The sequence below is a fragment of the Macrobrachium rosenbergii genome, chromosome 24 (genome assembly GCF_040412425.1).
Source record: "Macrobrachium rosenbergii isolate ZJJX-2024 chromosome 24, ASM4041242v1, whole genome shotgun sequence".
Taxonomy (NCBI): domain Eukaryota; kingdom Metazoa; phylum Arthropoda; class Malacostraca; order Decapoda; family Palaemonidae; genus Macrobrachium; species Macrobrachium rosenbergii.
This window is the reverse complement of record NC_089764.1, coordinates 19,555,931-19,570,112: the sequence shown is the minus strand read 5'-3', so window position 1 is coordinate 19,570,112 and position 14,182 is coordinate 19,555,931. Positions and strand designations below refer to the sequence as shown.

The following is a 14,182-nucleotide window of genomic DNA, read 5'->3' as shown; positions in this document are numbered from 1 at the left end:
TTGCTCAGTTACCATGTCTCTTAGGAACTTCGGAACTCATTGTTGTGGACTCGGTTTTCAGCACTTGAATTCTCACGGGCTGAGTTATCTGGGGTCAGTAGGTCTTGATCTGGAATTGCGTTGAGTAATGATTTCCGAAATGCAGTATTTGTTGGCTATAGGAGCGTGAGACCATACATCACGAAACGCAGTTTAACACAAAACTAGGTGCTCTGAGAACATTATATCTTTATTGTCTATGACACAGATGATTAACATTGCGGAAAAACTTCAATTTTCTTCTGTAAATCGCGTCCCTCTGATCATTCTACCAACCGGCGTTTCCCTGTGACGTTACAAATTAAAGTGACACCAATTACGTAAGAATTTCCTAAAAGCACTGCGACCATGTACCTTCAAGGCTTTGCGCAGGCCCCCCTTGCTGGTCATGTAAAACCCAGTGACCCAATTCAGGTTAAGTCAGGGAAAGTAAAGTTTGTATCCTTTTCAATACAGCTTGGCTGAATTTGAAGCTGAGATTTTTTATATTTGCGGAAAGCCATCTTTCTTCACTAAGCGGTTCTCCCAACCTCGAAAACTATGTTTCTTCTACAAAAACAGATATCACATTCATTCAAAGCACTCGAAAATAAGCCAGAACAAACACAGTGTATTACTTTTAGCCATCCAGGTGGTTTTTCTCAAAGATACACCGAAATTATATACTTTCAAGAGTCTTCTACTTAGTCACTATCTTAGTTCTTTAACAAAATCTGAAATTTCTTGAGTTACATCTTTAAGTTTTGGCAATGGCTCTTCAGAGATTTTATACAATAGCTTTTTACCATTTATGATAGGATGGCGTATGTAAGTCAATAACCCACTAATCACCTGGTGAAATAAGCTTCCTCAGATCCACTTCTTAATGGCTCTTGCAATCATTCCTGCCTAGTAGTTGTGGAGCGTGATTTGAGCGCCATCACCTTTGTCAGTATTTTCTTAAGAGCCTCTTTTCGTTCTGTACTCGTTATCACCTTGATTATTCATAATTACTTTCTGGAAAGTTGGTAAAGAATAACTCCTGCGTATTATTTTTATTACTAATGAAATTTCATAATTTTTTCTCAATTTTTTTGTAAAGAGCTGAGTTCAAGTGAAGTGTTATTTCTGTAAATGGAACACGCAAAAGTAAAGGAAAGTCTTGGTAAATTAATTTCTCATTCATTTTTTCTGAATTCACAAGGTCTCTAAAATGAGTGATTTTTTGTTTTATAAATTAACAGGAGAGTATATATAAGGCAATACATTGCAAGTCACAAGGGCCTTATAAAATACATTTCAGAGATGAACGTTGAGATTTTGGTAATTTATGAACAACAATGAGACAACCTTTAGTTTGGGTGTACAAAGACTTGCAGTTCATTTAACATCTCGCAGATATCATGTTTTTCATGTATCATACTCGTAAAATGCTCATATTTTTTTTTATAAATGACAAAAGACGCAGAAGAAATAACCCTTAGCTTCTTTATGTAATGTTTATATCAATTGCAATACGTATATGACTCGAGCGAAATGGATGCGGGTTTATACGGAGTTTATGAGCGGAAAAACGAGTGAGATTGCATTTATAATTTATTCGTCACTTTTTAGCTCGCAGTGGTGTGTTGTCCACAATGATATACAGGTCGCCATAAAAGAAACGGTGCATCATAAATTGGCGATTACATAAAACTGATTTACAGCTGGAATTAAAGACCTCACCTTGCAATTTCACACTATGATGATGAACTTGGAGTGGTGATTTTTACCTCCACTAACGAAAGTGTTTGGCTATCTTTCTCTTTTGAAAAGAAAAAACACATTCGAAAAACCCGAAAACTATTACGACCATCACTTACATTTTGTAGACGGGATGGTATGTGACACTGGAAGAGTTGATGAGATTTCGAAAATGATTAAAACCAGACCTTGTATTAATATAAAAAAAATTAATATGACCAGTCTTGTATTAATATTATCTGAAAAATATGAATATCACCAGTGGTATAGTATCTAATATATATATATATATATATATATATATATATATATATATATATATATATATATATATATATTTATTACTTTGAACAGGCATTGAATGGTGTGTATTTTCCTCTGTGCTTCTCAAATCACATGATGTCACGACAGATTCGCTTACTCAGTCCATTCCCTTTCGGATCTTCATGTATAGACTCCCAGAGACAGACAGATGAAGACCTTGACTGAAATCATTCAGCGTTTATCGGCCAAACGCTCTCCAGATTAGATTAAATAGTCTTTGAAAACGAAGGCCAAAGTTGCTCACTTTCTCATATGCCGGTCGGGAAGGAGTTGCCGCCTCACGAGGAAGAGTTTTTTCTATGATCCAGCGTCAAGCGCTCATTGGACAACGTGACAGCGATCTTGAGTGTGTGTGTTGGTGGGGGGGGGGGTGCATTGTGTGCTTGTTTGCTTGCTGTCTTCCGCGAAATGACGCGGAAGCCGATTTCTAAAGTAAAGAGACATGAGAAGTAAAGGCCAACCAGGGAAATGGAAGATCAAACAGAGACCTCCAAGGAAATATCGAAAATTCTGAACATAAAATAAGAGAAGAAAAATATTTATGTACACAGCGGCAGTTGTCAGAGGAGATATCGAAGGTTATTTGGGAATTAATGGCCGGTATGACTTTTGACACAGACACCTGCTTTATTACTGTACAAGTATTTCGAGATATTTTCGTGAGTTTGTTGGTGTCGCCATGCATGCAGTTCATCGTGTTTTGATCCGTATTCGACGATAACAGTGCCTGGAGATTTCATTTAAAAAAGTCTAATTTTGCTCCTGTTGAACGAATCTACCATATAACAACCGTAAGTGAAACATTGTATAATTCATATTTTCTCCTGTGATGAGCTTTTGGATATTACTTATGAGATATACTATCGACCTCACCGCGTAACAACTCCTCGCTGCTGGGAGAAAGAACGCTGGTGAACTGGTACAATACATGTACACAATACCGGGGTCTAAGCGATGTCAGGCAGGGCAGCCGATCGGGACTACAAAGTCTGCCCCAAAAGCCAAATCAAAGTCCTTCAAAAGAAGGCATCACGGCGACCCCATATAAAAATGGGAACAAGCTGGGAAGAAGAAGAAGATATCTATAATTAAAATGTCCCTGCAAATAAAGCAAGCACAAGAAACGATGTAATGTGCTACAGGAAAGGTGGCATTTTGCATTCTCTGTTCAAGACAGATATCAGCTCCTCATCCCATCCTGTGAGGATGGAAGGGTAACTTTTGCCTTCATCCTAAACCTCGCTCTGTGTTTGCATAACGGAGTCAGCTTTCTTCTCGTCTCTCTTAATTGATGTATATCTATTTATTTTTTACTGTGGACTTAAGAAAACGCGAAAAGGATTTAAAAGAACAGTAATTGGAGTAGGTTAACCAGATTGTTCTTAAAAAATTGCAGATGTGGCAACTTTACAAAATTCTACCGTGAAAAAGTTCAGTTAATGAATTTTTGTTTGTGAAATAGTATAAGTGTAGTAAATATATAAGAAAAAATCAACTCATAAATGAATATCAAAACTGATCTTTTGGACGGCACGAAAAGAGAGAGAGAGAGAGAGAGAGAGAGAGAGAGAGAGAGAGAGAGAGAGAGAGAGGCGTGGCTGAGCTAAGGTTTTGAAAAGCTTTTGCTGTTCGTTTGGGCTATAGATAGAATTGTGCAGTGGAAATAAAGATGAAAAGAAAATTTTTTTCTCTTAACAGGGTATTGCGGTTTCGTGTTCTCTTTTATCCATGTGAATCTGAGTCCGTCCTTCATTTTACACACACACACACACACATATATGTATATATATATATATATATATATATATATATATATATATATATATATATATATATATATATATATATATATATATATATATATATATATATATATATATATATATATATATATATATATATATATATATATATTTAATATATGGAATAGTGGATATATATATTTTCACACAAAAATCTCCCAAAACATTAGCTACTTACTCATAAACTACACAGCAGTTTTATCTGAAAGTGGATGAACCTCGCAAAAATCTCCCAAAGCATCAGTTAGTTACTCAACAACTACACAGTAGTTTTATCAGCAATACATCGAGCCCTTACCGCACCCTCCACAGTTGACCCAGGACTGCATTCACGCCACATAGTATCTTGAAATATGTATTTTTATTCTCACGTATAGATTCACTGTCTCAATTTTCCTCATGCTATACCCTGTCTTATCCATACAGCTATCGAATGGACACATTTGTTTATTTAACACCTCCACGGCAGACTTCATGAGACTGGTAGCGCCAAACATCCTTACGTCAACGTCTTTCAGTTAGTCCATACACAAGCAGTATTTGTCCTCACTACTGCGCACACATCCCCTTTCACCTTTGTTTCATTCATTGTTAAAACATCCATCTTTCCCTCCTTAAATAATTCACCTATAATATATTTCTTCTTTTCTGCATATTAAAAATCCGAAGATTTATAGGATATGTATGTGTATGTGAGTTGGTGTGTGCGCGCATTATGTATTGGCGGAATTCGCAATATTTTATTTTGCATGATTTAGATGTAAGACCTAGATACTTAGAGAGAGAGAAAAGTTAGGTATACCTTAGTTTAACCAGACCACTGAGCTGATTAACAGCTCTCCTAGGGCTGGCCCGAAGGATTAGATTTATTTTACGTGGCTAAGAACCAACTGGTTACCTAGCAACGGGACCTACAGCTTATTGTGGAATCCGAACCACATTATAGCGAGAAATGAATCTCTATCACCAGAAATAAATTCCTCTTATTCTTCATTGACCGGTTGGAGATTCGAACGCGGGGCAAACAGAGAGAGAGAGAGAGAAATTGGTAGGGCACGAGGCTAATGTCTATTTCATAAGTTTTGATAAAAAATCTTAAAAAAGAGAAACATGCCAAGCTTATTCATTCTGTGTAATAAGAGAGGAAATGTCATTCGAAATACGAGACTGTCAAAACAGTGGCCAAGAAAGCCGTTAAAAGGTAATCCCTAATCGACCTTGTCAAAGGTCTTGTGTTCGGATCCAGTCATCGTGACACTTTGAATACCTTCAGTCGCAACCGAGTGAGCGCACGAATGTTGACTCACCTGGCGGTCAAATAGAGAATGAGTGACTCATTGAGGTCCGGACTGTTATAATTACGTTGAGATTTTCACTGTAGCCATAGAGCTGATTTAGGTTAAATGTATTTAAGCATCACTGAGCCTCACGCAAAAGGAAGTCTTTTCTTAAAATGGAGTTTAGAAAATATTTTTTTCACTTAATTTGACGCCGGCTTCATCAAAATTTCCGTTCACTAAGACCTCTTCTACTGCATTGCCACGACCACTAACATTCTTTAAATTCAGGAAATCGTATTTTTCTTTGGCCATGTTATAACGTAAACTTCCGCGGTTAGTGTGGTATTTTGATGGTTTTCTGATCGCAGTCAGCTAATTTAAATTTTGCTTACTGTTTGCCAGGAACCTATTCCCGAAAGACTTGCTGAGAATTCTGGTGGCTAGTAACTCAGTTTTTATCTTGAATGTAAATCCTATAGTCTTCAAGAAATTGTCCATTTCCCCACAGGAATTCGTCAATTTTCCTCCAAGAGCGAGTTCCGTTTTACTTTAGGCCTAAGGTAGATAAAACTTTAGGTTTTACGTACTTTCTTCCTTCCGTAAAAAAAAAAAAAAAACCGTTATCTTCTCAAGTTTATTTTGTCGTTTTCATTTTGTTGATTTTCATCGATTTTTTACCCTCCCCGTCTCGCTTTTCAAGCTAAACATCTCTCGACTTTCTTCCATCATCTTCGAATTTGCCGAGGAAACCCAACCACTCCTCTTGAAGGAGCGGGAAAGATATCGAAAGCATTCAATGTCATCTCTTAAAGTGCTTGACCTGATTGACTGGTTTCCGACTTTCACAGTTTTAACCTTCCAGATGAGTTTATTTATTTGATGTTTGTGAGTTTATCATTTATGGTGTTGGCTTATGATTACAAAGATTGTCTTTTTCTCTGACACAGTAAATAGCACACATTTGTATTTTATGAATCAGATGTATGTTACACATTAGCTGTCAATGGTTTTTCTCTTTGACAAATTAAAAATGTCCCATTTGTATTTTTTAAGAATCAGATGCTTGCTAAATATTAGCAGTTATAGATTTTTTTTTCTCTGACAAACTGAATAAGTTTCATTTGTATTTTTTAAGAATTAAATGTTTGATAAGTATTAGCAGTTATAGATATATGTTCATACCCGTAAGAAAATGCAGGGAACATAATAAATAAATTACACACATAATGAATTAAGGTGTTCGCTCATGAATCTTGACCAGTATATTATTAAGAACGAGACGATTTCTTACCGTTAATAATCTGTAGAAATCCATTTCTCCTTTCTTCTTAGAGACACGTCCCTTCTTCGGAAGTAGATTCCTTTTCAGCGTCTAGGAATTTCGGAAGTCACGTATTCGTTCTGAGTCCCTGGAAAAAAATGAATTTCACGCCTTACTTTTAACGTTATTTTTTTTCACGAATTTATTGTTATCCTTAATTGCTATCTCATGATTGACCTTCGAGAAGAATTTCTAGAAACGGCATTTTATGGTATGTTTCACCTAAGTAATGACTTGAGATTTGTGCGTGATTGCTGGAATAAGGACGAGTATTGAAGCCATTCAGCGATACCTTGTAAAAGGTTTATCATTCATTTAGTAACGCGAATTATGAAACCATAACCAAAAACTCGTGGAACAGAGCGAATTTAAAATAGAAACTAATGAAGTGAGGTTCATGGTGATGTTATTCATTTATTATTATTATTATTATTATTTATTTTGCTGCTGTTGCTATGTTGAATTAATCTCCAATTTAGCGAAAAGTAATTGAAATGGATTAAACAGAGAATTTGCAGGCACACCCAGCTACCTTTTTTTTTTTTTTTGCAATTAATAACAGCGGGTAGCTCACCTCCAGTCTGATTTTTTTTTTTTTTTTTACAATATTACAGCTCTGTTTTTGATTAAGTAGTGTAGCGTTGAAGGTGCTATTATATATAGTATATGATATTTGAAAATTTTCAACTTTACAATACACTGTATGTATGTATATATATATATATATATATATATATATATATATATATATATATATATATGTGTGTGTGTGTGTGTGTGTGTGTGTGTATGTATGTAAAGTATATGTATGTATATATGTATATATATAATATATATAATATATATATATATATATATATATATATATATATATATATATATATATATATATATATGTATATATGTATATATACATACACACATATATATCTGTATTGTTAATAACTCTTTTGTTAACGTAAAAATATCAAGGAAAATCTGACGGCAAAAAAGAATATCAGACCCAACAGTGATTAATTAAAGAATAGGGAAGGAAATGACTCTGCTATTAACGAACAAAGTAATTAGGTTATCAAATTGCCGAGGAAAGAGTGCTGTCCCAAGTAGATAAGGCTGTTCCTATGTAAATTAAGGGCTTCCGGTTGCCTAATGCACATCCTTTTCTTGCTGCTGTTTGTTCATTTTCAGTGGCCTCTACTGTTACCGTATGACCATCAATGAATAATTCATTAAATTTTCTGTATCCTTGACTTATGCTGAATTAAATTGGATATTATCCTTCTATTTTTACGTTAGTGTTAAAGTAAAAATGCCGATTCCATTTATTTTCCCCTTGTCCTGTATTCGCTTTGAAATGGCTTTGGGAATTTCTAATTCCTATGTTTGTCTCAGAATAGAGAAGGAACTTTGAATATTGTATGATGTTCAAATCAAGCTTCGTGCCCTGAAAAGGGCGTAGCATATGATTCTCAAAAGTAAGAAATCTTTCTTCAAGATTATATTAATCTTTCTGAATATGTTATTCTTCATAATTATCTAATTTCCTGACTATATGATAGTTTTTATTCCACTTGGGCAACTTTGCTGGAAATAGGTATAACAGTTTCAAGAAAGTGGAAATAATTAATGACTCATGATTTGTTCTTTTGCAGAATTCATTGGGTAGTAGATTACTTGGTGTGGCGCTGAATGGTTGACAAATAGATTTTTCATAAAGGTGGTTGATGATAAATATTAAGATATATAACTGTACTATAAACAAGAAAGATTGGGACTGATATCATGGCGTTTGATATTATTTTAGAACAGAATACCACTGGCTATTTTCCAGTTAAAAAGCATATGGAATTAAATGTCTGCAGTTTTAATCATTTTTAATCTAAATGCCTGATTTTTATAGGTACTTTATGAAATGTATTAGTTGTAGATAATAAAATTATAATAGACAAGTTCTACCTGATTTGTTTGCTGTGATTGGGAACGAAAGACAAAATTGGGCAAAAGGGTCAGATCACTAAATTCAGCTTTTCGCGAAATATTACAAAACCGCTAATTTCGTAAATATTTTACATTCCACGTAATGTTTTTACAGGCCAGCCTTGTTGCCTACATGGACTAGCTAGAATATTTGTTCAGTTTTCTTAGCCTAAGAAATGCCAATTTAAATTAAACACATTGTGTTCACTAGTCCTATTGTTTGTTTCTCATGCAACATTAAACACTGCACATTCACTCTAATGCTTTCAAAAACCGTCAGGTTGTATTTCCAGTCTTATAGTCTGTTTTCTTTGATCAGCCGATTAATCTTTTCATATGTATTTGATTTTATTATATTATTGAGCCTTCTTTACTGTGATGATTTATAAGCAAACCTTTTGTGTATTACCCACGCCTTAGATATATAAATATGAAAAAATTACTTATGAAACTAGTTACAATACTGCTGGCAGGAAACAGACTGCTCATCTTGCAAATGAATATCAGAAGTAACTTGCATCTCACAGCACAGTTTAGAAACCGTATAAAATAACAGTGCTTTCTGCACACTATACAGTCTTTCCTATATTATAATAAACTGTAATTCACTTGGCGCATAAATGTTAGTCCCCTCAAGTCCTTTAAAAGAACGAGAACAAGACGCGGGAACCACACCACAGGCAAACCACTAACGGAGACAGTGTCTGTTGCAACCACTCTCCCCCACTCACACCTTTTCTGTCCGAGCACGAGACTTCAACTGGCGCTGCCTGATGTGTCTTCTGGTGATGCCTGGATGGAGACCGTCATTGCAAAGAGGAAATCTCTCTCTCTCTCTCTCTCTCTCTCTCTCTCTCTCTCTCTCTCTCTCTCTCTCTCTGTGGGTGAATGAATAGCGTTTCCAAGGGACCAGTTCACCGTGGCCTTGATGATTTATCCTTAATAGACTGTTTATATCGTCTCATGGACAAAGGCAGAGTTGTGCTTTGATTTGACGGTTTCCTCGACGGTAAATCGGGAAATTTGTTTTCCTTGATAATTTTTCTTGAATTTACTTTATTATTTATATAATGGTGATGATAGAATTATTATTTTCAGAAGTTACATTACGAAATTTGTCAAAGTAAGTGGATTAGAAAATTTACCTTATAACAATAGTAAATTTAATTTCGCTTATGTTTTCATGATAAGCCATTGATTGCTCCCGAGAGGAGTTCGATACATGACAATTAGTCTCGAAATCAGTGGGGTCTCACCAAGAGGTCCTGGATTTTGATTTTGCTGCTAACCGTTCAAGAGATTTCATTAGCCCACCGAACTTTTCTTAGGATTTAATTGAAACTTGAGAGTCTCCTTGACCAACTTCTGAACAATGGATTCACTCCCACCATAGAAGTTGTTTAATAGTTGTTTACTTATTTGTTTATTTGTATTGGTATCAGTTTATTTCCTTTATAATTTTATTTACACACACATACACACACACACACACACACACATATATATATATATATATATATATATATATATATATATATATATATACATATAGTATATATATATATATATATATATATTATATATATATATATATATATATATATATATATATATGTAAATATATACTTATATATTTTTATATGTAAATATATATAATTTATATATATATATATATATATATATATATATATATATGTGTGTGTGTGTGTGTGTGTGTGTATGTATGTATATTTATATACCAGTGTGCGTATGCTTGACATTATTCCCTTTCCCCTAATGTAGGCGGCTTCACTGTAAACAACGCAATAGGAAGTGGGCTGTTCATTCTTTAATATTTAATACAGTATGTGCACCTGGAAGTAAAATATGTGCCAAGTTTACAGAACCGTTATTGGTACCCTAGTATATGCAGTCCTTCATCGTCCTTATCTTGTGAAAAAAACTAGGAATTTTTATTGAGAATTTTAGAAGGCACACCCAAACTCTCACTACCGGGAGTGCAGTATCTAATGAATATATTCTAAGAGTTAGGTAATAATTTAGTACTATCCTCATTGTTCTTTATTTGAAATTATATATATATATATATATATATATATATATATATATATATATATATATATATATATATATATATATATATAATTATATATATATATATATATATATATATATATATATATATATATATATATATATATATACATATACTGTATATACACATATATATGTGTATGTATATATGCATATATATTTATATGTAGTATATATATATATATATATATATATATATATATATATATATATATATATATATATATATATATAATTAGTTTATAACTTTATAATAGGAAGTATGGAGATGAGAATAGAAGCTGAGCCCTACACACTGCCCAATAGTAATGGTAACAGGCAAAGACTCGTCACGAACTTTCAAAAATGTGTAGTATAGGCGTTACCTGAGTTCCACGCACTTTCATAGTAGAAATTTCCAATCTCCTTTCTAGAGCAAATATTCACTTGATTGAATTTATACACTGGAAAGAGAATAGAATAGTGAAGTGTGGTGAAATTTCCTTTAGGTCACGTTAGGTTAAATTGACATTATGTTTTATTATTGCTGTTAACGCTTTGAATGTATTTTTTCCAATTCGTATCTTGAAGTTGTCTTATGCAATGTATAAAGGAATACGTTAGAAATATATAAACGAATACCATCAAAATCATGAAGATATTCTAATGGTATATCTAAAGACTTTTGCAATATATGCAGTATTTACAAAAGAATGAGAAAATACTCGAAAATCGTTAACGTAAATAAAATAAAAGGAAGGATAGCCCGCGCCAAATGTCACAGATCCCTTTAGGTGTTTAAACTGAAGGGCGTGAACAGAGAAACTGATTCGTTCATTGTACGATTCCAACCTTCAGATTATCGGTATTAGACGTCTTAGGGTGAACTCCGAGCAGGAAGAATAAAGCATGTAGAAAAATGTGTAGGATTTTTTTAGAAAGAAAAGAGGAACCAAGAAATATTTATGTAGTTGCATGGGGGTTTTAGAGGTTCCAAATTAAGTGTTGAGTTGCACCAGGCATGTAAACATAAAAGGCTTTACCAGAATAATAAAAATTATTGCAGCACTGTATATCGATCTAGAAAAAATAATTTTATACACACACACACACACACACATATATATATATATATATATATATATATATATATATATTATATATATATATTTTTTATTGTTTTTGTGGTTTTAGTTTGAAATATACTTTGTGAGACAGGTATACAATTTAAGTTAATTTAGCCTTGTGATTCTGACTGTGGGTACGGAAAACGTAAAAAAGAGAAAACAAAGGAGAATTTTATATGAGCTTAGGGCTCTTGTTACTGAGGGAAATATTACGTAAAACACGTGGGCACATTTAAAGTAGTGTATTTACATAAATGACATTAGTACGGGAAAGAGGAACTCAAGTAGATTGAATGAAACTGGGGAATCCTAGCCACAGTCGTGAGAAGTTTCAATGATAGATCCTCTGAAATGAGAGATATGCACATTATGCGCCAGTAATGAAAATAGACAAAAGAATAATGAATTCGAAGCTGCACTGAGGGTGCCAAAGGAGTAATAAATAATTAATACTGCCGATGCAAGAGGCGCACGGACATTAGACAAGGGAGATTTCTGGCTTTCTCCTTAAGAAAATATTACGAGACAAAAGCGTGACTGAAATGGGGCTCTTCCAGGGCACTTTACCTTAGCAGATTTTCCGAGGGCGCGTAGAAGGCGGTCCGTGGATGACCTGCGATTTCGGAGGACGAGTTTCTCCACGTGGTGAGATGCAAGGGCTTCCAAAGCGCAGGCGATGGGTACCGAAACTCCAAGCAATGGCGTGGGCTCGAGGAATACGGTCGAGGGGCACGAGGAGAAGTATACTTTGAAAGGGCCACGTGTTGTCTGGATGGCATCGATGGGGCCAGGTGTTGGGGACGTCTTCACGTTCATCACCCATATCTTCCAGCTCGCGTGTGCGTGTCGAGACTCGGGCTGCCTTTATCCCCTCCTAAGGGACAGGGGTGCGCCCAACACAGATGCTTTGACTCATTAAAATCCCAGCTGCCCGCAGGGGAGGTTTTGGCCTGTAGGAGAGATACACCCAAGCCAGATTACTTGCCTCGAAGGAAAGATCTCGGTCAAAATGGAGCGCTTTTAATCTTTTAACCCCTGTTTTAAGTCGATAGACAGATGGTTCATCGATCGGCCGGCTGGCAGTAAATGAAACACGACAGAACAACCAACAACAACAAAGGATAGGGAGGGGAGTAATTTGCTAGCGAATTCTTGCTAATCATAATACTCCCTATATTAAGATGATGTACATACTCTCCTTCCGGGCAAAAATAACGAGGCTCAGGAATGAGTGCAATGCTTTACGTTACTCACATTCTGCCCTGTAAATGAACTTACCTAAGGGTTTTATGAAGGTGACGTTACTTCTAATAACACATTGGGACAATTTTCACACAGAACGCAAAGGATTTAAACACTTGCAAAAGAATAATTACTTTAGATTTGGTTACCCACTGTAACTTTTATAAAGTGACCTCGAACAATTGTGAATTAATTAAGATTATAGGACCACGCATATGAGGCTATGGCCAACAAATGAAAAGAAAGGTTATTGTTCAAGAATTAAACTACACAGTTACTTAATTTTAGATAAAATGCATGCGGTTAGTACACTCTGCCTTGAAGAGGCTGTGTAAATGAAAAACAAAGGTTGGTTTCGTAAAATGACATCCCTTTTACGCGATACTGTAATGACTATGCTATATTCCCATTGATAATTTATCTTCTTCTGTTTTAACGTACTTTGTTTAATGGCCCAATACTTGGATTTGACAGCCGGCGTGGGCGAGAGACTATGAGGTTTTAATTCACAACCTTAAACTACGCTAATTTTATGCGTCCACTGCCCACTCAATGTTATGACGCGAGCAGACAAAAGATGGGGTAGGGACAAACAGAGATCTTGAAGGAAATGGGGAAAGGGATAATAATAACAAAGGAAAATTACCAAGACATGAATGAAACTTGACTGCATATGAAAGCAAGTGGACACGTCCTCGGAGCTTACGAAAGGGGCATTTAAATCACAAGGGCAAGAGTCTGTGACTCAAGTGATTTTTTTAAAAGAAAGATAAATAAATGACTAAAAGAAAGTTAAATGATACTGGCAGAAGAGCTAAGGAAAAAAGAGGAGGTTTTATTGTGTTAGGCGGGAATTTATCGTCCTTGCCTATAAATTACGGCCCGACTATCACTTCTCAGTCCCAGGCGAGAAAGTGCACCCGAAGGGCGCGACCTTCAGGAGGGCGACGCACGCCCGGTGCCAAGGTATGGGCGCAAGGGTGTGCCACTTCACTCTGTTATTCTCAATGATTTATACATTGTGTGAATGTATCCATGAATTTCCTTGTGGTGATAATTTATGAAGATTAATAGAAGGTGATAAGAGATAGAAGTCTTGAGGAAATCGAGGAAGAGTAGGAGAGGCCCACGTCCCTTCTGGATTAGTGCCAAGACCTTCGGAAGGAATGGCGGCACAGGTGCCATGGGAGCTCTAGAGCTCTTGTAAATTACCTGAATGTCCCACGCCCGTGTAATTTCGCTCGAGTCTTTCTTAATGGGACAGTCGTCCCGGCT

General features: G+C 35.3%; 1 protein-coding gene across 1 annotated transcript in view; it reads right to left on the bottom strand.

The window, feature by feature from the left end:
- Positions 1–6,578, bottom strand: part of LOC136851742 (uncharacterized) — a 39,867-nt gene extending 33,289 nt beyond the window's left edge. Inside the window, exon 1 of the mRNA XM_067126071.1 lies at positions 6,459–6,578. Within this exon, the coding sequence (XP_066982172.1) occupies positions 6,459–6,482 (24 nt within the window). The 5' untranslated portion in view covers positions 6,483–6,578. The remainder of the gene's footprint in view (positions 1–6,458) is intronic.
- Between the last annotated feature and the right edge of the window lie 7,604 nt (positions 6,579–14,182).